This window comes from Ammospiza nelsoni, chromosome 3 (genome assembly GCF_027579445.1).
Source record: "Ammospiza nelsoni isolate bAmmNel1 chromosome 3, bAmmNel1.pri, whole genome shotgun sequence".
Taxonomy (NCBI): Eukaryota; Metazoa; Chordata; class Aves; order Passeriformes; family Passerellidae; genus Ammospiza; species Ammospiza nelsoni.
The window spans coordinates 70,576,719-70,603,593 of NC_080635.1; the positions used below are offsets into that span (position 1 = coordinate 70,576,719).

At 42.1% G+C, this 26,875-nt stretch overlaps 1 protein-coding gene across 1 annotated transcript in view; it reads right to left on the reverse strand.

The window, feature by feature from the left end:
• Positions 1 to 23,714, reverse strand: part of SOBP (sine oculis binding protein homolog) — a 112,691-nt gene extending 88,977 nt beyond the window's left edge. The window contains exons 1-4 of the mRNA XM_059469410.1: positions 23,525 to 23,714; positions 14,313 to 14,451; positions 12,277 to 12,462; positions 10 to 161 (exon numbers count right to left, since the gene is read on the reverse strand). Coding sequence (XP_059325393.1) covers positions 10 to 161; positions 12,277 to 12,462; positions 14,313 to 14,451; positions 23,525 to 23,620 — 573 coding nt within the window. The 5' untranslated portion in view covers positions 23,621 to 23,714. The remainder of the gene's footprint in view (positions 1 to 9; positions 162 to 12,276; positions 12,463 to 14,312; positions 14,452 to 23,524) is intronic.
• Positions 23,715 to 26,875: the final 3,161 nt, after the last annotated feature.

A 26,875-nucleotide genomic window follows, 5' to 3' on the forward strand; every position in this document is an offset into this window, starting at 1 on the left:
TTCTCTTACCTTGTTTCTCTTGAAATATGCTCTTCGGCAAGCTGCAAAGCACTTCTCGCTGCAGAAGCATTTCACTTCACTTCCCATACTCAGGGAATAGCGCTTGATTCCAACTTTCTGGCACCAGGCACACATTATTTGTACATTTGACACATCATCTTCTACAACAAAAATATAAGAACAATGTTTACATGAGATGCAAACACCTTCCTCAGACATCTGCACACTTACTCTTAGACACAAGCAGCACCAGCTCATCTTATTGCTAACTCCCTCACTGTCAGAGATCAGAACTGTGCCTGCCTGTGATCACCAGCTTCATCCTCAGGCAGCCAGTGACCTGTGCCAGCCAGACTCAGCAGCCTGGCAAAGCTTCTAAAATGGCTGGAAAAGATGATTAACTCCAAAAATTGTGCACTGCTGAAAATGTCTGGAAATCTTGAGAACTTTTTAGCATGCTTTAGAGCGCACAACACTTTATTAAACGAGTAACCAAGACTGAAGGTTTAGTGGGTATTGCTGTTTTGCTCTTGTTACTTACAGTCTGCTGCAGTGAGTCCCTGAGATGCTCTGCTCAGCAAGCTGCTGATAAAAAACAGCCAGAAGGTGCTGCACCAAGGCAGGTCTCTAACACAAGCCCTCTTCTAAATAAGAAGGAACATAAAACACCCCTTTTCTGTATTATTTTGAAATGACTAGCATACAAAACAGGAAGCTTTTGTGTGAATTCAGCAGTCACAGAAACATAGACTTAAACAAGGCAGAAGTTGCAGCACTGTGCCAAAATCTGCCAGGTTACTTTTCAGTCATTATCCTTATTGGTCAAATTTTAATTCAGGCAGAGTTCACAAGCCTCTTTCAAGCTCTTCTCTAACATGTGTTACAAATGTGGCATGTGTGCCTTCTGGCATGTAAAAATACCACCGAGCTTATTTACTAATGTAAATATCCTTTTGCAATATCTTTTTGTGGTCATCACTCCCACCTCAGGTTCACAGACAACAGCAGTGAATAGTTAAGCCTACTAAACAGATCAAGTCAAGAAGTTTGCAGGAATCTTTCTGACTTAAAACACAGAATTCTTCAGTTCTTATGTCCAGTTTGTGATACTGAATGACCTTTCAGTTACAGACAGCAGCCATTGTCTAACTTCTGGGAAAAAATATCCCTGGAGACTAATTGTTAAAGCAGTTCCTGGTCCATGAGCTGTGGAGAATTCATAGCTTAGAGATTCTGTCATGCAGCCATCCTATTTCCCTATAAAGGATTTGTTTTTGAAGCTACGCTGTCATCGTTCTGTAAAATTATTGGCAAACTAATTTTTAGCAGAGTGATTTGGCTCCTTTCCCTGACTATCATAACTCAGAACTAAGTGCTGCATTTTACTCACCTTATTGGAATAAATACTGCCAGTTTAATAACTTTTTTCCTTCCACAAATTGTGTTATGATTTACAGCTACAAATAAAATTCTACAATGTAAAATAATGACCTTTTAGTTTTAATCAGACTGTCTACCTTTAAACCTACATTTAAGGCCAAGTTATAGCACAGATTTGTGTTTAATGTATTGTATCACTTACCCTTTAGAGTGGGATTTTCCAGTATTATAAGCACCTTCATATACTGAACACGAAGGGAAATCAAAACAATTTGGCCAAAATTATCACTAGCCAACTCTAGGGTGAAAAAGCCTGCCCTGAGCTGGCTGTAATATCAGCCAGGCTGCTGTAACACAGGGTGCTGGGTGGTGATTTTTGCATGCCACTTTCTCTGCAGACTGGTCTTGTCTAGGGTGCCAACTACTCCAGCACAGACCTAGAGCTCTTCCCCCATTCTTGTCCTGAGCCATTTGCAGCACTTATCTTTTTCAAAGGCACCCTGATTCAGCTACTTTTGCACCATAATAAACCAATTCCTTACAGACTGAACCTGCCCCTTTGAATGTACCAGGACAACAGAAGATCCTCTGAATCAAAGGAACCAGACAGCAGACTCTTGTTTCAGATAACAGTAACATATATTCCCCTACTGATAAGAAGCATTTTATCTCTGGAAAAGAGAAGATCTACCAGTGATACCTTTCTAATAGCCTTCATTTCTGATGAGAGGAACTCTCATAAATGAAAAAAGAATATTACAGAGCTGAAAGAGAGTTCACTGGCAAAGTAGGTGCTGAAGTAGCTCTTTTTGAAGCAGGTTAGCTTGTCTGGGGCACAGTTTTTAAGGGGAAACACAGATGCACCACTGGGATTCTCAGGGGCTTTCATGAGTGATTTGATAGGGGGAACACCTCAGCTGTCATTCAATTTCTGTTCACTAATTCACTTGAACAGTCTCCCATAGATGATGAGAAAGACACACATAATTGTTTATTTCTAATTACACAGGCTACCAGCAGCAGCTGTTTACATGGAAAAGCCATGTTATTCGCTGCTCTGCACTTTTCTGCAGGTGTTATGCAGGATAGTCAGGTTCAGTCCACCTCCCTCTACCAAAGCCCTCTAAGACACATCCTGGCAAGGGAAGGGGAGGAGAGGAGAGAGAGAGGGACCTTCCGTGTCAGGTTGCTGTCTTGCCATGTCCCATCCAGCAGAACTTCACAACCACCTCACAGAGAATCCCTTGAAGCAGCACGGCTTCACTAGTGGTCCATAGATTTGATGGTCAAAAAAATAGCAGAGAACAGTTTACAAACTACTACTTCCAGTCACTGTATGCACTTCCAGAAGTGATATGTGATATCCAGGGGGCATCATCAGTATTAGTCAAAATGGTCATCATTTTGAAAGAAGGAAGGGGAAAAGGGAAGGAAATAATCTAGCTATACACAAAGAACTCAAACTATTTCTCTATTCTTCTCCTTTCCCACAATAGTCATCAAACAATGTAATCCCTTTCATTTCATGGTAAAAGCAATAATAGAACTAGATGCCTCTTCAATTAGATAGACTCAAGAACACTGCTACAAAAGGATTAACTGAGTACGGCCATGTGAAGCAGCCAGGAAATAGCAGTACTTCAGAAGGGGGTTCAGAGTACACACTTGCTGGGACAGGACACTAACACATCACTTTTCAAGTCATCTTTGTTCCCTCAAGTGTACATTTGCCTAAGACAACTTTTGATGCAACTCAAACTCAAACTTTTTGTAATGCAGTTCATCAAGTGAAATAGAAAACATCCACGATCACATTTCTATGGACCATCAGTTGGATCCAGCCCAGTGGGAGGAAAACTTGGTCTAAACTCAAATATTCTCTTTCAGCCATAAGTGATGATAAGAACAGCAGAGAAAGGGAGCCATGCTTGGTACCTGGGGGAATACAGAGCTGTGCCCTATGGGCATGGGTGACAGCTGGGGACAATGATAAAGGTCCAAACCTGACTGACTGTGTGCTTTCCTTCTTCACACCGGTTGTGGTAAACATCTGTGCAGACCTTGTGAAAAGAACTAATAGGCATGTTTTGTTACAGTGTATTAAGCTTAGTGACCAAAATTCAGAACTGCAACATTGGCAGAAAGTATTACTTCATGTATTTCTACCAGCAGTGAGAAGCAATAACGTAGCCTCAAGACATTAAGACTGTGTGAAATAAGAAAAGACAGAGTCTTGGGATTTAAGTGCTGTCATCTGCTAAATGCAAGCTGGAATAATCTAAAACCAGAAATTCATATCTTGCATTCCATTCAAGATAAAATTCCTCTCACTTTTTCACAGACCTTTGTTTTTCAAGGCCAAATTCTTTGAAAATCACTTTACCAGATTCCTGCCCTGCTTTCAGGAAAATGTATCAAATCCCTGTTCCTAGAGTGTTCAACTAGAAGAACTTGCTGCTAGGAGATCACAGGGAAGTAGGAATTTTTCAAATCCAGTAGTTTTAAGACTGGTTATCTGTCTTCAACATTTATTCTAATCTTTTCCTGATTAGAACTGCACTAAGAAAGCTTCTCCACAATAATTATCCCAGTTTACTACATTGGCAATAGTCTCCTTTGTTCATAGTCAATCTTTTGCTGGTAGTCTAGCTTAGCATATCTGCTTAAAGTAACATGAGCTCATCCTGACACCATGCCTACATCCATCATGTGAGCTCCCACTGGAGCAGCTCTTCTGGTGAAGATCATTCACCATCACTTTTAGGACACATATAGCTATGCTGACACATGTTTGTAAAGTACAAAAATATCACTTGCAAGTCCTGGCACAGATAATATTGAAGTGAAAGAAAATACTTCTTAATAACTGCTTTTTTTTCCCCTCTCCATCTGGGCCTGCAACTTTATGACCTGCTTTTGCAAAGTGTTTAGCATGCTCTCAGATCTGTCACACTTATGACAGGTAGCATGGGCACTCTCACAGGTGAGACAAAGAAGAGATGGGACTGACACAACTGAATAGTAACAGGAGGGCTTTCAGCAGAACATACATATTGCTGTCCTCTCTAATTAGACCAGGTAATAGAAAGATAAATTCTTTCTACATACTGCACAAGATCTAAAGTTCCAGCCTCTACTTTTCTGAGTTCTCAACTCTTCACAGGGAGAGATATTGTGGGAGTTACAATATTGTGATTTTCTGCCTCTGGGTTGTGTCATTACAAGTGGAAGGAGTACTCCCTGCACCCAACACACAGATACTGTTCAGTTATATCTCCTTGTGGTTTTTATCCTGTGTATTTTTCATAATGAACAATGCAATAAACACAGAGTGTTTGCAGTGTTAAATCATGTTCCCAAAGGAAGTAGTTTGTATAACAAGATAAAATTATCACATTATAATAACTAAATATGCATCAGTCTAAAGCATGCTTCAATTAATCATCAAAAGTTTGCACCGCCTCTTTAGGTCTTAATTAAGCAGAATGTTTGGAATTTTTTTCCTTTCAAACCCATGTGAAGGAGCTGCAGAAAATTGTTCCTCTTAAAGCCAATGAGCAGCAGTTTACACTAATCGATCTTATATGGAGCTATAATTTAAACAGGTGGGGGAAGTGAAGGAATGTAATGAGTACAATGGAGTAAATCCATCATGAACAGCTCTGTCTCTTTATCTAAGCAAACCAGCATGATCTATGGTGTTTAGTGCAATGTTCCTGAAATCCCTACAATTCTGGAGTTAATCCTGAATCAGTTTACTAAGTTTTAGGTTGTGATACTCTACTAATACTGTTTTGAACTGAGATGTATTTTCAACTTTAACTCCACCTTCAAAAAGTTGAGTGAAACTAAATGCAGCTACAGCTCTAATCCTGCATATTATGATGATTCAAGGACAGGTACTTCAAAACCTTATTTTCCATATTTCCTTGCAAGAAATCCAGCAGGACATAGTCAACTCTTCTGGCAAGAAGATAACATCTCTCCCAAAGGTGCCCAACCACAGCACTGCTATGCAGAAGGAAGACCAAGAGGATGGAGTGTATGGGATTGAGATCTCAACTATGGCACCCGGACTGAGCGAGCCTTTCTGAAACCTGTACCTTGACTTGGTTGTATCCATGATCTGATACAAAAAATATTTTGGAATCTCATCCCTCCTCCATGTCTTCCAGCCAACCAACTCATCTCTAGCATGAGTTTCCTTCCATCACACTATCAGAAGCCATTTTTCTCCACTACTACTTTCCTCTCTTTCTCTCTTTGCTGCATCCTACCCCCTGACCCAGGCAACTTGGATCCTAGGTTTTTGGGTAGGGAGCTATAAAGCCCTTTTACTTTGAGCTGGGAACTGCACTCAATCCACTGGTGTATATATAACTTTAAATATTTTAACTGCTTTCACTGTTACTTTCTAATCAAAAGCTGCAAAACTTCCTTTTAAAAGACTTAAGATCTTAACTTAACTTGAGCATCTGCAGCAATAACATTAAGGGCTCACTGTTTCCACTGGGACCTGCCAGGATTTCAGAATTGGATAATTCCAAGTTACTCTCCTGCTGCTCCTGAAATCCCAGATCACTATTGAAGAAAACGAAGTAGCATGCGTTCAGATTTTTCATCCCCAAGTAGTTCCTGAGGTTGTTGATCCCAAGCAAGGCAGAAGCACCATTACAGTCAATTTTCTTACACCCAAAATGCTTTACCAAATTAATCTCAAACTAAAAAAAGGTGAAGAAACAAAACTTCTGAGACATTGCTGCAGATTCCCTTGTGATATCACCTTAAGTGCTCATCCCCTAAACAGATGGGGCACGTGACAAACTTAAGGTACAAAAAGCACCTTATAAAGTCACTACCAGAGGAAGATTGAAATATAGGCCTGACAATAGAAAGCTTGCTGCAGCCATCGCTATGGAAATATCAGAGCCTCTACAATGCATTTCCTTTTAAGGACCAGTCTCTTCAAGTTCACTGCTCTGCCAATAAAGCAAAATGTCCCAGCCCCTTTTGAAAAAGTCATTTTGGGGAACCACAGCCTGCCTACGTTTTCTATGCATGAGCTGAGGCACGTTCTTATGCATAGCTCAGAAGGGACTGAATGCACAACACAAAAGCTGGCATTTAGGCAGGTTTTAAACATGCAAACAAGAAACGCACCTATTTCAGCTAACAGAGGGGGAACTCCCTGTGTACTTGAATACATGCTATTAAGGTGCATACATGGACTTTATTATTTTCTTTTTAGCACAAAGGAAATGTTTGGCCCTCCAGAGAGAGCAAAAGACATCAACAGCGGGCTAGATAGGGCAGGCATCCTGGCAACCACTGGCATTTAAAAACCCAGGCAGTAATAACCCTACAATCACTGGAAATTTGATGATGCTTCAAACTGAAAACAAGAGAAATAATTTGAAGAGTAGTGACTATAGGATTAGTTGCAGTGGTCTTTACCAGAGGGCAAAACCTACAGTTAGAGAAACTGTAATGCTGTTCAGCAGCCTTCAGATATCTGCTGAAGAGGGATCCAGAGCACAGTAAAATGAGCACAGAAGAATACTGAAGAGGGATCCAGAGCATAGTAAAATGAAAGTCTCCTTCATATACAGACCTGACTAGATTTGATAATGTGGTCTTTACTTAAGGAAAACTGCTACTCGGCTCTGCCTGGAATCAAACTTCTTGCTACTGTAGTTATAGATCCAATTCCTCAGTGAATTTTGACAGGTGATCTTGGAATTAAGTTTTAGTGGCCTGCTAAATACATTAATGCTTTCAGATTCCTCCAATGCAATTTAAATATTGAGAGAGGTTACAGCAGGCTGTTCCAGAATGTTTGTAGGGCAGGAACTCTGCTTATTCCCATATGTTGCACAAAGTTACTCATCTGCACTTGCATTTACAAAATCTCCTATAAATTTTAATTCTAAAGCAATGCTAAACCATAACACAGAAAATTAATGAATTCCCTCCATAAAATAATTAAATACTTACTTTAGCATTTGAATCTGATATTTCTTTGCCAGCCTAGGTTACAGGCTGATTTTACAAGTCAGCACTGGAAATGCTTCTCCTTTAAGACATTTTGCCTCAGCAGATACCATTCCTCCAGCCTAGTCCTCCTTCACCTTCACAAGTTTCTGATAACTTCTGGTACAACTTCAGCCATAATACAGAACCGAACATTCTGTTGAGACATTCATCTGTGGGTTATAGGATCTACATCCCCTTTCCTTCTCCAAATGTTGTGAAAACCTTGGGAGGGAGCATTATTTCTCCCTTGTACTTTTTTCCTCTGTGGAAATCTCAGTAAACTGCATGTCATCATGCCTTCTGCCTCCCCTTCTCCTGTGTCCCTGGGCAGTGACCTCCCCTGGCAGCACAGCATTGCAGGAAGCTTGTTTGGGATGCTCTGAGCAGCTGGCACACTCCATGCAACACTTGTACAAAGGAGGAGGCAGGAAAGGGAAGGATTTTGTCGACCCTCATGCTCAAAGGACAGACCAACCAATGTACTGTCATGGGGATCACAAGATAAAACAAATCAAAGAGCACTCAAAGAAATGGGAAAACTGAGACACCATAGCCTCCAGCAGGTGCCAGGGGAAGGAGGCAGCTTGTTCTCACCCGCATTGAAAGAATTTTTTGCATTCTTCTTTGACTACCCTGATTTCAGCCTTCCTTCATCCCAGGTAACAAGAGTTGTCCAGACTTGCCTGAGTAAAAGGGCAGAGTCACCCTAAGTGCCCTCTCAAATTTACTCTGGCATTAAAGGCTGCAGAATTACAGAAGGTTTGCACACTATATATTAAGGTCATATACCCCACACAACTGTGGAGATTTTTAGTTCTGGGTCATTCCAGGCTATTGCATTGCTGTTCCTCACTATTTATATGAGACTTTTAAAATGGGAAAAAAATCAACCAACCAATCAAGCAAAATAAAAAAACCTCACAAGCCTTCTTTACATTGCTGTGCAGGAAATAAGAACCTTCTAACAGCAAGCAGAACTAATCTTAGGATCACTTTGTTGCAAGAGGCTGTACTCAAGACTAACCCTGAAGATCATTGAGAATCTGCAGCCAGATCTAAATGTAGTTGCCAACCAGCTGGGCAAGATGGACTCTTACTAGCCACAAGGAGACTCCTACAGCAACACTCTGGAGGCTGCATTGACTTCTCACATGCTTCTAGATTCAGGCTGGATGGCTGATGCTGACTTATAAAGTGATGTTTGACTTGGGCACTGTTCCAGTGTGGTCTCTCTGGCTGGTGCTGCAGATCAGGGGAGTGCTCTTGCAGACAGCCTCCCATCCAAGTAACTTGCATTCTCCTGGTGGATGCTTCCCATGACTGGATTTAGCATCCTCCATTGACACACCATAACCTGAGTCTGTAGATACTCAGTGCACCACATAGGACCCATGCATTAAACTCAACCTTCTTTGGGTTTAATTATGAGGTACAGCAAGGAGAGAGTGCCTTTACTGGAGCTGTTTCTATTTGGTTAGTAGCACCCTAATTCTTTCCAGAATCATATAAGCAAATTGGAACCTAACATTTCATTTGATTAAAGCAGAAACTGAACAGCTTGAAGATAAAATTTTAGTCAGACTGCTCAAAATTATTTGGTTTTCAAATTTAAAAAAAAACCCAAACAAAGCAAAAAACCCCCAAAAAACAAAACAAAAACCACCAAAACAAAAACCACTTTATTGCGAAATAGGCATGAGGGGAAGAAAGGTAATTTTGTCAACTCTTCAAGGTTTTAGCCTGGTCATACAAAATATGAATGCAAGCACGACCCTTGTTCAAAGCTTTCCAGCACACTCAAGGAAAACCTAGTCTGCTGAAATCTTCAATGGCAGCTTCCTAGATAGTTTAGGATCAGCACCCCTTCCTCCACTTTTTCAAACTGATAGCTGTTTCTGATAAAGAATTGTATTTGCCTTCCTAGAAATCCTGCTTCCCTTGGCTTCCTGACTGTCTTTTCTACCTCTGCAATTGCTATGTCAGTGCACAGTTTCCTTCTGGCTGCTCTTCAGGTTTGTGAGCACGCCCCATGCTCTGCTCTGCCTCCTCTTACCTGTATTGAATCTTATCAGCAAAATTATTCAACTAATAATTCAATGGATCTGCTTATCCTCTTCAGACCATTACACTCCTGTCCAAATGAATACCTCAGCCTGTCTCTCTGACACCTCTTTACTCATGCTGACCCTTCTGTTCAAGATCAATACAGCAAGAATTAAAGTCTTAATAATTTCTCCCTGAGTGCTCACTCCATATTATTCGCTCAATAAGGATGGACTGCACCATTTTTTCTGTCCTTCAGGTTCATGATTTAGGTATCATTTTCACCTGTGGGCACTCCCTTTTGAGCTATAGTGAAGTCTTGTAGATTTTTCTCCTGTACAATATCTAAAAGCTTTTCTCACCATTCACAAACTCTGGGCACATCCTAATTCTTAGCCTCCCAATCACTGCAGTGCATCACTACCTGGTGTTCTCTCTGGTCTGTAATGTAGCTTTGCCCTCTGTGTGTCCACACAAAATATGCTGCAAAGATCCCTTTTTCTGCCCAGCATTTTAACCTTGAAACTTGCTCTTGGCCTCCTTCTGCCTCTCTCCTCTGCTCCCTTACTTCATTTATCCACTCAAACGTGGATAAATGCTTTTGTGGCAGGTCAGTCATAGCCTGACTGTCCCCCATGCTGAAAATGTCAACCTTCACCTTATTAATTAATGTGAGTTTAATCATTTGCCTGCTCAAGTCAAAGAAGCACCTTTGTGCTGTTGCCAAAGTCATCCCCCTATGCTTGTGAGGGACTCCAAGAAAACATCCCCAGAGTTACTCTTGTCTAGCCTTGTATCACTCTGAAGTTTTCTGCTTTGATGTAGTGCCCACAAAACGGTGTCAGAGTGCAGTGCCAAGACCACTGCCTTGCACACTGGCTCTCCTGGAGCCTTTGTACTCCCTTTCCTACCAGTTGTTTCTTGCCAGGCTCTTCAGGGTGATCATGGCTAGGGCACCAACACCCTAAGATAAAACAAAACCATTACTACCCATGCTTGCTGCAAATCCCACAAGGTGGTGATTCTCCTCCCCCTCCAATCCTCCCAAGCTTTGGTCTCTAAAACAAAGATAAGATAAATACATTCATCTGCTCAGAAGTCATGGTAATCTAGTGCTCATTACCGATCATGGGATAAAGTCAGAGGAGGCAGAGATTATGCATTCATATCTCCTGTGCAGGTACAACAACATTATTCATTGTTAATGAATTAATTAAAAACCTAAAGGTGGGAAAGACTTATGAAAAGCTCTCTCTACACATTACCCTTAGAGGTACATTTGAACACAGGATCATATGTTGCAGGTGGACAGGCAAAGAACAGAAGGCAGTTGACTTGGCCAAGATTCCCTTGTGTCCACTTAACTACTGTTGCAGTAATTTGTTTTTCTACTTCATAGTTCAATCTCCTCCTGCTTATTTGGTGTCATAAAAATCCAGCAACTCTGGCAATTTTCACAATGCATGCTATAGCCTTGTGTTCACATACCACAAATTCAGCATTCTGGATTCATTCGTGACTCAGATTGGAGGGGAAAATAGCTTGGGATGGCACAAGCCCTTGATTAAAGCTTTAGGGCCAAATCAACAACAGCTGAGGATCCAGCCCATATGGCCTGAGATCTTTAGCTGTGTAAAGGCTGCAGGAATGGGCCCAAATAACTTTGGTAATTAGCAAATATCATATAAAATAGATTGAAAGTCTTTGGCAACGAGCACGTATTGAGTAACATTTGGAAATTATTCATTGAATATTATATACTTCTTTAGAGATAAAACTCAATGGCATAACAGTAATTTAGGAGGGGCAACTGTAGTCTATTACAAGACCAAGAACAGGCAAACACTTTCTGGGATCAATCAGTATTTTACAGCTACCTTTAGACAATATCACGAAGGGCAGAGGTGACTTGGGACCTGATCCTATAAGCAGTTCTGCCTCTGCAGAAGCACCCTGGCACCTGCTGGCACATCTTTGGCCCTGTGTGTGGAGAGCTGATGTTCTTGGGTAGGAGTTGCATGTCACCCTGCATTCCTCAGTGCCTTGGTCACTCAAGAACAACCACAACAGCACCCAGGGACTCCCATGGAAGCAGGATGCCACCTGCTCCTATCTGGATTCACCAATTTTCACACCGTGTGGAGCAATAAACAATAACACAACAATTAATCACCCTGGTGTAGCCGTAAGAGCTCCTTCCACAGATTACAGTAAGCAGCATGCAGAGGGGAATAAATCATTTTTCATGCAAACTCTGAGGAATGGCATGTTAGAAAACCACTCCTGATAAAAATCTAATGAAAATGTAAAACGTCTCAATGCAGTCTCCTGGGTAGAGTCAAAATCATATTAAACCCTTGAGAGACAGCGGTCAGGGATTTCAATGGGAATCAAGAGACAGTATTCCCAGTATGAGCTTGTTAACCTGATATAAAGACATGATACTGATTTGATGGCTTTGTCTCTTTCACTGTTTCCTCCATGCAGCCTATTTTTAATTTAATAATCTTCCATTAATTTAGTTAAAGGCTTTATTCACCAGAACAAAAGCTTTTTTTTTTTCCTAAAAGCAAATGCTGTTGAAGTGCTGAGAGCATAATCCAGCATGAGGAATGTCACAAGCAATGCAAGTTTGTTGTCATTGCATTTGCAGGAGTTTTTCAAGAATACTAAAGTGATTAAAGCCACTCTCCCATTCATTTTTAAAGTACCCTGTGACTGGATTTTAATCATTTTGAAATCAGCCCTCTTGCTAAGACACTGGGATCTCAGGACGTTGTCAATAACAGTAACCATTTTTACATGTTCATTAGGATTTACCTGCTGGTGGCTTTATGAAAGGTGGTGGAATTAATGGGACAATTATAGGTACATTCCCATGATCCTTCGACCCTGCTGGTGAGTCTGATAGTCCATTTCCTGTGGCAAGCCCTGGGTAGCTTGGGTTTATATTGTACGGTGAAATAACACTGTCCTCAGGTAATTTTGGTTTTGGCAAAGAATTTTCTGTAAAACACAAAGAACACATTGTACAGTATGACACATAAATTTCTTAAATGGCCCTACATACTTTCACCAATCTCTTCATTAAATTACTTACCCTAATATAAGAATAGTGCACAAAAATCCAAGGTATTTTCCCTTTTAAAGAAATTGATACTTTGCAGTAATCTCCAGAAGTGCTCCATTCTTTTTTCAAAATCAAACTCACACTTTCTTTTTGCAGAAGGTAAAAGGTGGGATTATTTTGTCATGTATAGCCTTAGTATGCCTGATTTAGTCAATGGCATCCTATTCTTGTACTTCATTTCTACTGTTTGCATGGTGATCACACTTGGTGTGCTGTGATATCACCAGTACAAGGAGCATGAACTGAAGAATAAAAGAATTCCTATTCTCTATAAATAATATGAGTAGTAATAATAAAAGGAATTTAAATAAAGGAACAAAATATTGAAATCACAGCAAAGCATGCATAAAATGATGACAGTTATTATTCTAATTCTTTAATCCCAAATCACCTCTTGATTCTTATTTCTAAGAATTTCTCTAATAGCTCCCAGCCATGGGACTCCCTCTTCTCCCATCTTTCAGAACAAGAAATATGCTTTTTCCCCTCCCAAAAACTGCATACACCAAAAATTTCTATCTGTCACAGGCATTTGACATATATGGTACATAAAACATGATTTGTATCATGTGCCTGTTAAAAAAATATTTCACAATTTTGATCAAGCATAGACTGTAGCCAGTAATCATTCAGTAAAGGATGCATTTATTAAAACAGAAACAAGTTAATTGTATTACTACACAGGCACAAGTTTCTTCAAAAGTAGCTTAATGACATTATGTTTTCAATGAAAAATAAATATTGATCACCAATGTTGTTATAGTACTAACAAGCTGCAAACATTCCATTTTAACACAATTAGGTTGTTTCACCTTACCTTTAATTTCTTCCCCTTTTTCCTAGCCATCTGTCCCTCAGCACTGGTCTCTCTGGTGTCTACTCATTGCAACACTCACTGAATACAGTGCTGCTACTGGCTATCAGAAAGAAAACCCAAGCACTGCTGTGCATGAACACAGTGAAAAGCAGCACTCCAAGTGGATAAAAGCTGCTGGAACCTCCTCTCTTTACCTCACCTTTGAGGAACTCCTGTTGGATAAGTCAAGATGCAGCAATTTTCTACTCTTCTCCTTACCCTGATGACAAGCCCCTATCCATTCCCTGAGACTGAGGAGTCAGAAGGCAAGAACTGAATGACCAAACAAACCAACGGGCTCTCAGCCTTTACATTTTGAATCACAAAGATTCAGCAATGTCTCAAACAAACTTCATCCATGGAAAATTTCTACCACAGTGCAGAAGACAGTATAGTACAAACATGGATGAGAAGCTTTTTGTGAACATTCACACTTGTTCCTACATGTGTGAATATTCCAGTTAAAAATCTTTCAATATTTTAAAAAGTTGCAGGCCAACCAGCCTTAGTATGGGAAGCCAAAGGGTTCCTTAAGGCCACCCTGCTAAGAAAGTACTCCTTCCCTTCTCCAGTTGTGAGTAGTTTGTTTGTTGATACCACAGACACATGGCTTTCAACTGACACATGAAAAGCATTATTTGTGAAGATATATATCAATATATAACAATATATCAATACACCAATAGCAAATTTGTTAAATTACTTTTCCCATAGCCTATCAGCTTCCCTGTGCCACAAGGTACTCTCAGGTATTTTTATGTAAAGCAACCAAGACACAACAGCAGAACATGCTTTGCAATCAACACCAATCAGACAGGTTGAGCTATTAATCTCTCTTTACATGAACACAGAAACATGAAGTCTCGTTACCTTTGAGAACAGAAATGTGCTGGCGGCTTTCCCCATCTGCTGAGTAGTTCCTGAATTCAATATCTTCTCCATCTTTCAGTTCTACCTTATCATAACCATACCAGCCAAGGAGCTCATTCATAGTGTTTTCAGCAAAGTTCTGAAAAAGAAAAATTACCTACTTATTTATGTAATCAATAACCATTTGGAAGGAAGGGAGGACTGCATAAATCGAACCATATCTGTGCTACATGAGGAAGTGTCAGGTTTGGCCCACCTCCTCAAAGACAAATGTTCATTTCATAACTCAAGTGCATAAAGTGAAACGCATTTAAATCTCCGACTGGCACATGTAATTATGACAGAGACTCATATGTCTGTAATTTAAAGAAAATGAAAAGGAGAGTAATTTATGACTTTTGCTCTGACATTCAATGTCAGAAATATTTTAACATACATTCCTCACACAAACTTGTCTGTGTTGCCATAAAATATTTAAGACTGCAGCAAGAGAATAACAGAAAACCAAGATTTTTTTTTCCAGCCAGCAGTTAATCAATCTTACTGCATTACAGTCTTTTCAGCTGGAGCAGGTCACTGACACAATTACAGTTCCTTGAGATGCCCATGAACCAAATCAAATAAAATCGCAGCAGACATTTTTTCTCAGTTTTAAGCCCTTGCATAGTCAAAGCACTTAAAGATTCTTCACTGTGACAGCATTCTACCATCATTTTTCATACAAATGTTTCTTATATTTGTTTAAGAAAACCTTTCTCAATTTTGCCGTATTTATTTTCAAACCAATTTCCAAGCGGCTGAGTGGTTACATTTTATGTTTGCATGGAAATGTAAAGTATGGAACATGACTGTCATAACCCTCAATTTCTATTAAAAATATGTCCTCTAGGTCATGAGGCAAAAATATTTCTGTAGAAAATGCTCATTACTGGGCCAGGAGATTTAGTGGAGTAAGTTAAGAAATCTGCAGCCAGGCAACAAAGCTTTCTGAAACCAAATAGTGCCACAGAGCTCCACAGCTTATGGACTTAGGAAACTGCCAAGGGAAACCAGCTAACAAATTACTGCAATGGCAAAGATCAGTTTCAAGTAGTATGACAACTATAAGTTGAAACAAAAAAGCCACACACAGAGCCTTTCTACTTGGTTTTTGCAATTTTTTGCAATTTTTTTTATTAACACTCTCCTAGAACAAATTCCAAACTTCATATTCCTCCAAGATCTTGACATCCAAATTAATGCCTCTGATAAGCACTGCCTCCCAGGACTCTGGCAAGGGAATAAGGAGAATACAACACCAATTCAAAACAAATGGTGAATGTCAAATTTGCAGGTTGCCAGATTTTGTCTAGTAACCGCTCTAGCTAAATTTTTGAGTGGGAGAAAGTCTAATGATAGAACACAGCAATTCTCCAGTCATTTAAACAAATAAATAAAATTAATCAGATGATAATTGCTTTTGAATTCAAAGCTGCAGCAGGCGGTGTGTCCCAGAACCTCTGAGCGCTGCACTGCTCCTGGCTCATTCATCACACCAGATTACATAGGTGTTCCTGTCACTCAAGGAGCACTGTAAAGCAGCTATAAGCAATAAACACAAGCAATTTGTACTCTTCCAAGAGTATCATCTCTGCAATTATGCAACAAACACATTTCAGGAAAAGAAAACCCCAGAGCAGACTCCTAAAGCACCCATTTCCTTTTGTTTTTTCCCCTATGCATTTTTACCTTACCATCTGATGGAAGTCACAATTCTGTGGCTGTCCTGTGCAGCCCAAGATTTCTGGAAAACATTCCATTATCCCACCTCTGCTTCTAGACTCAGCATTATAAGTATGATATGTGAGTTATGCCACTACTACAGCTTTCAATAAGTACAATGCAGTGCAAATGTGGCTAACAACTATCTAAATAATTTAAATGATGCAGTATTGTGTTTTAAATACTAGCAAAATTTAAATTTTTTCTAGAAGTTGTTTTTCTTTTTTATTTTTTTTTTCTTTTAGCTTTTTAGAAAACTTTTCTCTTTTTCTCTTTGGGCCACGGAGGCCCAAAGGCAAGGTCTGCCAGCTTCCCTTGCTTTGCTAAATTTCAACTATGAAGACACAGCCCTAGAGACTAATCTAGCAAGGTAGAGACCAATAGACAAAGTCTTACCAATTTAAACCCCATGCAACCAAATTAATTGAGTAGCTCTAAATTTGCCTCCTGTGGATGCTTTGTGTTTTATTTGCACTGCTGATCAACTCAGACAATGAATAATTTCTAATTACTTGTCAAGGAATACATAAGCAAGGTTGTACATATGTTTGTTTTTTCCCGAAAATTCATACATGCATCTGTCTCCTTGAAATGTAGTCAAAATGATGGCTGGGTTTGCAATGGCACGAAATTTAAGTACCTTTCACATCTCATTTAAACTATCCATGATAAGTGATGCACCAAAATGAACACTCATACTGACAAAAAATACATTGGATTTCAAAATCAGTCATCATAGAGATCTGACTCTTTTATAAAATAGTAAATCAATGGGGTCTTTTCTATTAACTTCAATGAGAGTACAATGAGGTTGCATGCCAGCAATAACAAAAGTAAGCACCGTTTTACACTGATTTCCCAAAAAGAGTGGCTTGGACTTAAAAAAAAATAAAAGAAGAAAACAATTAAGACATTCTCCTTCATAATTTATCTTACCTACTACAATGATGCAAGTCACCCTTAATACCATTCTCTCAGTGACTAACAGTCAGAGCTCCATTACACCACGCTCTATTCACAGCAAATGGAAAGCATGACCCCATCCTCAGCAAGCTGAGTGTCAAACCTGAAAAGTGTTTTTTTCCACACTGACTCTACTGCATAGATGGGTATCCAAAAAACAACATCACCTTCCCTCAGACTCCTGACCACAACACCTATTTGCAGAGATGTCTAACACCCTGACAGTTATGCTAAGATCATGCTGAAGCCACTGCCCTGAAGCTGACCACTACTAATTCATTGTTTTCATGTATTTCCCCTTCTTCCATTTCAATGATAGATACAAAACACATGGATTCAAGACATGGTAACGAGATGGGATTTGTAAAGATCAGTGTGGTGGCTGATAGTCAATACACAAATGATTAGATAATTTTTCTCTGTATGAATGCAGGGAAAGGGGGAAAGAAGAAAAGAAAAAAATAAGGGAGACAAAGACCAGTTCCTGGTGAAGCTAAGGAAAGGAAGAAAGCATATTAATACACAACCTGTACATGCAGAGCAGAACATCACTGAAAGATGCACAAGGGTCAAAGGCTTAGTGAAAGGAATGGTGACAATTGTAACACTGAGGCTTGAGAAAAGCAGGAACGTGGACTCAATACTGAAGCAGGAATGCAGAAACAGCTGTGATCAAGCAGGCTAGACAGGAGCCAGAGGAATTGCAAGATCATAGACCTGCCAAAGACTAGGAAGATGTGAAGGCAGGTGTGGATAACCAATGGAAGATGTGCAAGGAGCTGCAATTCAAAGCTTTGGCAGGAACAGGACAGCAGAGACATTAAGGTAGTCCATGCTTACTTTCAGACTCATTCCCCAAAAGGATGTGGAGCATCTGCAGGATGAGGCTGCCACCCCACTCCCACAGCTGTGCCAAAGGGCTGGGATGATGTGAAAGACTAGTGTAGAGAGAAAACCTTACTCATAATCAGTAAAATCTCAGGTCAGCAACCACACTGCTAAGCTGGGACCCTTATATCCACTGAGACCAAAAGGAGCCCCCCCTGTAGGGACCCACAGATTTCATTGCAGATGTACAGCATGGAGTCTAACTTCAGCCAGGTGTGGAGGCAATGCTCAGTCCCCTGTGTAAAAACAGAGACCGAGCCCTGGTGCCACCCACAGTGTGGGTCAGCATCAGAGCTGAGAAGAAAACCACAGAAATCCAGTCCCACGTCCTTCTGTGCTCATTCTGCCGTGCCAGGCACCAAGCACACATTTTTGAGACCACAGAGGAAACACCAGTCCCCTCTGCAGCTGCCAGTGCACCCAGGCAGTTGGTTAACATCCCACAGGAGCCAAACCTCCTGCTCTTCCATAGCTGACAGAGCACCATTACAGCTGCTGACTGCCCGAGCATTCACTACGGCTGCGGCACAACCAGCTCACGCCTGCCAAAGAAACCGGCCCGAAAACGCTCCGCTGTCCCCAGTCACACACCACAGCCGAAGCCCTTCCTTCCCAAGAGATGGCAACCCAGCTTTTGCCCACTGCTAAGTCCCAAAGCACTTATCACCACAGTGGGGCAATGTGGAATTTGCATGTTTTAACTGTATGATTTCTCTACTCTTCTACTACACAGAAATACCTTCCCTCCTGGAAGAGCCAGGATAACTGACTGCTATGCTCATTGGTATTTCTACTTGAATTTGCTCCCTATTCCCCTGAAAGATGAAGAAGAGTGTGTTGATGCGCTAGACTGCAGTTTCCCTCCTTTCTGAGTCTGACTTATATGCTAGGCAGTAAAAATATAATCACATTTATTCCCACTTTAGGATTCATTTCATCGTAACAATACACCTACAGTTTGATTTTTTTACATTACAATGCATCATTTCCCCAAATCTTTGCTAATTAATACATTCTCAAACTATGCCACACGTGTCTTTCCATCTTAGATCTCTTGACTTTCCTCCTCTATGAACATTACTCACAGAGGGCAAGGCCTGGCTTCACTGAATGGGGCCTGGCAAACATGGAGGCAGGAAACACAGGGGAGCATGAGTCTGTCAGACTCATTTTCTTCGAGGTTTTACTGCTGAATGTTTATTTCAGATCTGGGAGGAAGCATAGTGGCTCCACTCCATTTCCTTGCCTGCATAACCCACTCAGTGCAGAGCCCCACAAATTCACTTTTCACTTTCACTGCATCAAGGAAATAAAAATGTTTCTAGGGGCACTACACAAACTTGGATCTTTTTTCCCAGCCCTCACATTCTTTGCTTGTTTATGTTGTCGCCATACTGAATTCTGTGATTAGACCTTTACACTACCAGAAAGAACAATTCCATTATGCTTTACTTTCCTTTGTCCTCCCATGTACATTTGGTTCTGTATAACCCACTTTGTTTGGGGAAGCACTATTTCTGCAGTGCCCTGCCAGGTGAGGCTCCCTGTGCAGACAGGCAACCCCTCTGCAGCCATCCCACAAAACTTCCATGCATACTCCACAGAAAAACCTTGGTCTCCTGAAATAATGCAATTGATAAAGTCTGTCTGCTTTTCCACTTTCCCAAAGATATTTTTTGCTTTTCAGGAGAGAAGGGAGGAGTTTCCTTGGAATCTTCCGAGCGCTCTGAGCAAACTGGCTCGCTCCAGGCGCACGGCTGCTACGCCTGCTTCACCGCTTTCCTCCTTCTCACAGTAGTACTTTCAAATGCCAAACAGGGACTATTTAAACACTAAACTGAAAGATATTCTGATCAGTTTACTATTAAATGATAACAGATGGGGCTGCCCTAAGCTCTAGGCACCAGGAACAAAGCCCAATTTTAGATACAAATTAGTTCTTGAGAATATTTATGGACAGCAAACTCCTTGGGCACATGGAGCATCCCTGTGAAATTACAACATGAATTAATTGCTTATCTTTCAACTGCTAGGGACACATGGATACAGTGCCTCATCTGTGCAGGAGAACTTCCAGTGCAATTCAGTACTGGATGTAACCTCACCTCACAGCATTGCAGAGCACCTAGCTATTCCTCCTGAGCAGCACTGCTTCCTGGCAGCAGGATGGCAAATGGAAATACAAATGGAAATAAGGGAGGAGAGATGGATGGGGGATCCACCACTGTGCCTAGACAAGTGCTTTCATCAATTTAACTTTTACAGATATTTTGGTCTTAAAACAGTAGTGGGTTCCCTGATGACAATAGGTTTGGATCTATGAGTTGTTCTGTTATACACCAGCAAGTGAAAATGACACCAAGCTGAATTTCAGAATAACCATCTGCTTTTCCTCCAGAGCTTGAGGTGAATGCTACCTCTGGAAGAAACACTGGAAAGTCTCATCTGAAGGAGGAAGGAGGACAAAAGAAAAAACAACTAGAAAATATAAAAGAGTGGCTGTAAAGGTCACAGTGTAACAAAACAGTTCCTCGTGAATATATTTTTCATTGAAACGTAATATCAGAAAACTGTGCAGAGTCATGTACTTTTTGCACACAACATTGTATCAAATTAAAATTTGTTATAACCATCGTGTACATCAGGTTAGTGATAAAAAAACGTAACTCAATATCTGGCATAAGGAAAGAGCGAGCAACCTGAATATCCATCCAGTCATGTTAAAACCAAACTGTGACACTACTGTTGGAAAACACTAAAGCAAGCAGTTAGGTGTTGTGATCCTTCTCGAGTAAATATCTGCCTGTATCAAACAGCAAATCTCAAAGGAAGTCTCTGTGATGAGGTAATATTATTGCTCATTCATAGTGCCTTGAATTTACTGTACTTAAAATAGACACTTGCACCAATGGCCTTTTTATTATCCAAAGGGGGGAAAAAAGAAATCACATATACACCAGTCCTTTTTCTTTCTGCTAGCAAAGGGAGGCAATCTGATCCAACGTGGGCTGAAACCTGAGTAGGTCACTGTACACCATGATAAAATTCCCTAACCCCTGAGCCAAATTTCCCTGAGGGGGCCCTCCTACTTCTCCTTTACTTTCCAAGCTGACTTTTCCATTCCCTCTCTCGTCTTTTCCTCCCCTTCATCTCTTTCATTTCCCCTACCTTAAAGCCTTGATATCTGATCTGCTGCTGATACTCAGGTTACAGTTTTTACAGCTTAGGCTGTCTATTGCTGTATACATTCCTTTCTTTCTGCTCTGCTGTGATTACTTACCAGAGCTTATTTTACACTGGTCCAGATGAAAGCAGTTCAGATGAAGGGAAACAGCCAGCCTGTTTGAACATTACAGATACAAACCTACACAAGGGCACATTGTGCTCCTTCTGTCATCTCACTGCAAACATTCTGCACACTGTAACCAATTTGTTACATTTGTGTATTCTCCGGGTTTATTAAGAACAACTAGACGTCAGTTCACCAGTAAAGAACAAGGGTAAATGATCACCACAGGATTTTAACTTTCTCAACCAGTCAAAAATTCAAACTACTTATTTTTCCTCACCCCTCTTTTTCCCTTCTTAGATGACAGCAGCCAACAGCCCTACTAAAAATGCATAGCACATATAGCATAGTTTATGCTGAAAGGTGGGCTATGGAAGGTTCTGCCATCAGCTGTCTTACTGTCAACAAGAAACTACATGGGTTCAAAATGTCCTTTCTATACACCTTTAGTTTTTAAGTCAGCTGAAATACTGAGGTTCCTTAACCTTAAGCAGTTAGCCATGATTAAAAAAGAGAAACTCTCTACACAAAGGTTAATGCCAGTGCTTAATACCAAAGCATTAGTTTAAAATTGTGTAATTTTTCTCCTTCACACAATGTTGTTTTTGTTTCTTCCTCACCCTTTCAGACAAACATCTGTTATACTGTAGAAGAACAACTATCTCCCAAACCGCTGAGTGTGCCTGCAGCCAAAGTAAACAAAACAAACCCAGAGGATCCAGCACAGTCAGCCTTTATATCCAGCCAGGATAACATTTCACATGTTTTGATTAAAATTAGCTAATTTGTAATTCTAGAACCTATGAAACTTAAAAGCTGCAATCCATATAGATCGCATTAGGCGATGCTCTGAGGGGCCAATGCCCTGCACTACAGACCTCTGCAGTCCTCAAAACTATGTGGGATTACAATGAGCAGTGACTCTCCGGTGGCTGCACAGAGCCCTCTCCGAAAATAGGATGTGTCACATATCTCACAAAGAAAGATCCCGCTCCTCTGGACTTGAAGCTACTACAGCTTGTTTCCAAAGAGATGCACCAGCACATTATTTTGTTTGTACCCCTAATACTACTCTTGTCCACATTCACACTTGAAGTGCACACAGACCCATGTACACGCTCAATACACAGGCAGCCTCGGGCAGGAAAGGGCACCTAACCGAAATTACTGGTGTGCAAAAGAGGGGAGAGGGGAGGGGACGGCGCATTCCCGTTTAATTTTATATGGGGAGATCAATGTACCGGAAAGCAAAGATATTTTCACTAGGCATCATACATATTTATACACTCGCCTATATAGTATACATACTATGTGAACGAGTGACATTTTCCAGGCAGTCTTCCACTTATAATCAGCCTTTTAATAAATGACATATTCAAATTAAATCTCAGCAGCTTTATCTCATAGCCAGACTACGCTGTTTTAGTCACTTTATCTGCGCATTTAACAACAAGTTCAGCTGAAGTCTAGCAATACATTGTTACCAACTTTGGGGAATTACAGACAGCAAACAGGCAGGGAACAGACATGGAAAACCGGCGCAAAAAACAGGACCGGTCCAGCCTGGAACAGCGACCTAATGATAAAAGAAGTTCCAAAATAGCGGGTTTGTGCCATCGCAGCCATCCCAACATCTGGAGCGGCCGCCGGAGCACAGCTGGAGTGGCACCGGTTCCTATCAAGCAGGACAGCCCTCCGCGCGGTGAATACACACTTCCATCAGAGGCAGCCCTCGGACAAACCCTCGGACAAGCCCTCGGACAAGCCACCTTCCAGCGACACCCCTGCGCTGCCGCGAGCCGCGGAGCCAAGCGGTGCAGTGGAGGAGGAGGCGAAAGGGGCACGGGGAGAAAAGGGGTCTCAAGCGCCGGACTGATGCACGGCTCAGACCGCAACGTTTCACTTTGACAATTTAATTACACAGCTGCAGCTGGCGATTGAAAAAAGGACAGAAATACAGTGTTTAAAAGAGATCTCTTTCTTTCCTAACTTTGGGGGCTTCGCAGCTACCTGAGGGGGTGACTATAGAAAGAAAGAGGAGTAAAAAAAAAAGGCTCATCATTGGCACCCGAGGAGCTTAAAAGCCCAACGAGAGAGTTATTTTTAAAAAATAAATAAAGCTGGTCAATGAACAGGATTTGCAGCCTGTGAATTCGTCTCTGTTTGCAGCCCAGGAGGCGGAGTTGAGACACATTCAGTGCATCCTACAAAAAAAAAAAAATGACAAGAGATCCTTTCTTATTTCATCTCCATGCTCGGAGGCGGGGGTGCGGGGGGGGACCCCGCTCCCGTCCCCATCACAGGCACCTACCTTCATCTCCTCGTTGATCTCCCGCTTCACCGGGTGAGCCGGCTTCCTGCTCCTTTTATTTTCGGGAGGTCTCCCTTCTTTCTCCATTTCTGCCATTTTTTGCGCCTACTTGGTGGTGGTGGTGGTGGAGATGAAATGGCTGCTGGTGCTCTGGGGGGGCCGGGAGGGGCGCGGGGGGGCGGCGGCGGCGGCTCTCAGTGGTGGCAGGCGGCGCCGCGGAGGGCCCGGGGGGAGCGCGGCGGCGGCGGCGGCGGGCGGGCGGGGGGCGCGGGCGGGCAGGGGCGCGGGTGCCCCGGCGAGTCAGCCATCTTCTGCCTCGCCGCCGGCCCGCATGGGAGCGGCGGGGCGGGCGGGCGGGAGGCAGCACGGAGCGAGCCGGCCCCGCGCCTGCTGTGGCGCTGCTGGCGGGCTGCCGCGGAGGGGGCGGCGGAGGGAAGGGGGAGGCCGGCCCCGGACCGCCGGCGGGCGGGGCTTGCCGGCACCGAATCGGCCGCCGCTGCCCGCCATGGGAGCCGGGGAGGGGGGAGGCGCCGAGCACCGGGCGGAGCGGAGCGCGGCGGAGGGGAGGGGGCGGTGCGCACCCGCCCCCGCCCCCAGCCCGGGATGGGGAGGGGAGCCCGGTGCTCCCCCCGAACGCCCGAGGGGTCGGGCCGCTCTGTGCCCCCTACGCAGCCGACCCGACCCGTCCGCTTCCGTCCCGTCCCGTCCCCGCCGCTTTCACCGAGGCTTTTCCCCTGATCACTTCTGGTTTTCCCTTTATCTGCGGCGGGGAGGTGCGGATGAATGGTTTGGTGGGACGCGCTTCAGCGAGGAGGTGCCGGATTACAGCGCACGCTGGGGGCGATACATTGATTATTCCTAGGCTCTGCTTTCCCGCTTTCCCTGGCAGTCCCTGATTACCCGATACAACGCATTACGGCACGGGGGTGTCCATTGTTCCGACAGTCAAAATTGTAATCGTACGGGGTTTCTCATTATGACTGCGGTGCACCTTAAAATGATACGGTTTTTATCAAAACACCCAAACCCACAGTCGAAAATGAACTGCTTTCCGTGTGGGCATGAGTAGGCTCCCCATAAAAATCTCTGTTTAGCCTGTCAAAGACAAGTTCGGTTTGTGTGCAACAATGTTTAATTTATATTCTCTGTTTCCGAAGCTTTAAATCACTGGCACTTTTTAGCATGAAAAGTTGAGCACAACTTTGTTCGTTTCGTTACTAAAATGAGCCTTGCCTGCCTGTCAGAGTGATTTCTAGAGACACGGGGAACATTTTTCCCCGTGACTTTGAGAATAAGAAGAAACGGGGATTTTGCACAGTCTCAGCTGTTAGAGCATCGAGCATCAAAAGATGAGATAGCAACCAGACTGAACCTGTAAAATCCTAGAGCACATCCGCAGTGGTAAGGTCACGGCCGCTGCGAGGCGAAGGTGCTGCCACTCCCCTCGCTGCCTGAAAGAATCAGGCAGATGTTGAGAAAAAGCCAGCCCTGATGGTTTGTTTTTCGCAGAGCAGCAGGACCTCGCTGAGACCCCCGAGAAGGCTCTGCTGGCAGCAGAGTTGCAGGAGTTCAGCCACAGCAGGGCTCGTGCTGTAGGGTCGGTCTGTTCCACACACCCCAGGAACACAAGGTCTGGGGTCAAACCCACCAAGCAGCAAGCATGAGAAGAAAACAAGGTGGTTTTTTTTTGTTTTTTTTTTTTTTTTTTTCTTGCTTGCAGTATTTTAAAATACAGTGATTTCTCAAACTTGTGGAAACTAACTTTTGGCTACAGGTAACGTCCAAAGGATGGTGCTCAGTAGGGAGGTTTCCCTCCTCCTGTGCCCCACCACCACCACCAGCCTCACCTCTATGTTTTGCTTACCGTATTCTATTACAAACAAATGGGCACAGTTAAGCTCTCATTAAGTACAGGAGATATTCCTAGAATCTCAGAGTATTCTTTTGCACAATTAGAATAAAACAGACAGCACAAGGGAAAGTTGCTTTTAAACACAAACTCACATGGATCTTTGAAACCTTTGGCTGGAAAAAGCCAGCCAGCCTCAGATGACTATTCTGCTTTGAACAGCCACCACCTTGCTGATACAGTGTCATTCTAATGAAAAGGACAAAACTAGTTCTTGTATTAGACATATGGCTAATTTCTCTCTAGAGTGGATGGAAGAGTTTTAAGGAAAACCTTAAAATTTCTTGCTAAATAGAGTACTGCCTCAAATGCTCTTGTTCAGTGAAACATCAGAGGACTGCTTCTCAACACTTACTATGTGTATCATAATAAAGCCCTGACACTGTTTCATTAAGCACTGCATAAATTTAACAGGTTTGAGTCGACAATCTGACAAAAAGATTAATCTCAAACTCCCAACATAAACAGAACTTCCTTTAATGTTGGAAGATACTTTGCAGAAGGTATTTGCAAGCCTAGGTGATGTGACTACAGCAGGTTAGAGTGAGTAGACCAGAATGAATTTTCTTTGGGATCAAGTCTGTCATTCCAGTTTTCCTGACTAGCATCTGAAGGTTTGGCTGCAAATTGAAGCACTTCCCACCCCTTTTGCTACCGGTTCTGAATGCTGATTCTCACTTCTTGATCACCAAAAGTAACAGCATTCAGCTGGGGTTTTTTCACAGTATTTTTCTGCATACTTTTGAATGGAGATGTGAACTTATTTCTCCTGACAGTAGGCTCGTTTTCTCAGCTACTTCTGATAAGCTCTTTAAAAAGAACCTCCAGTCCCCCAGTACCTTGTCAACCACCAGATGAAAGCCACAGTCTTAAAACATGCCCTGTTTATCTCAGTATTTAATGTAGGACTGGGATGGATACAAAAGTTGTACCTCTCTGTATCCTAATAATAATATCTCCATCTGACAGCTGGTTATTTCTGCAACTGTCACGATTCCTACTTTTCTAGAGCTGTTATTACCTTTATGTATTGCATATTATTACACTGCATATTCTTGGGAAGTTGTTCTTCTAGTGGCAGCATATGGAGGACCATCAACTGTCAACACAGAAGTTCATGCATTTAGAGTGCTCAGACGTTATCTGACACACATCAGAGGTACTGAAATAAGTTTTGGAAACCATCTAATTATTCCACTTGTTACTAAGTGTGAGGGAATGACTAACAAAAAGGAACACTTTCAGGTTTTAGTGGTAACTCGTGAATTCATAAGGGGAGGCAGAATATCAGAATCTATGGAAGCCACACATTTGTCAGCCATACAATGGCATTGATCTGAACATCTCCAAAAAGTTATGAGAAAATAAATCTGCTATTTACATTACAAGCACCCTAACATTAAACACATTTACTGAACTGTGGCAGCACCACATATTTTTTG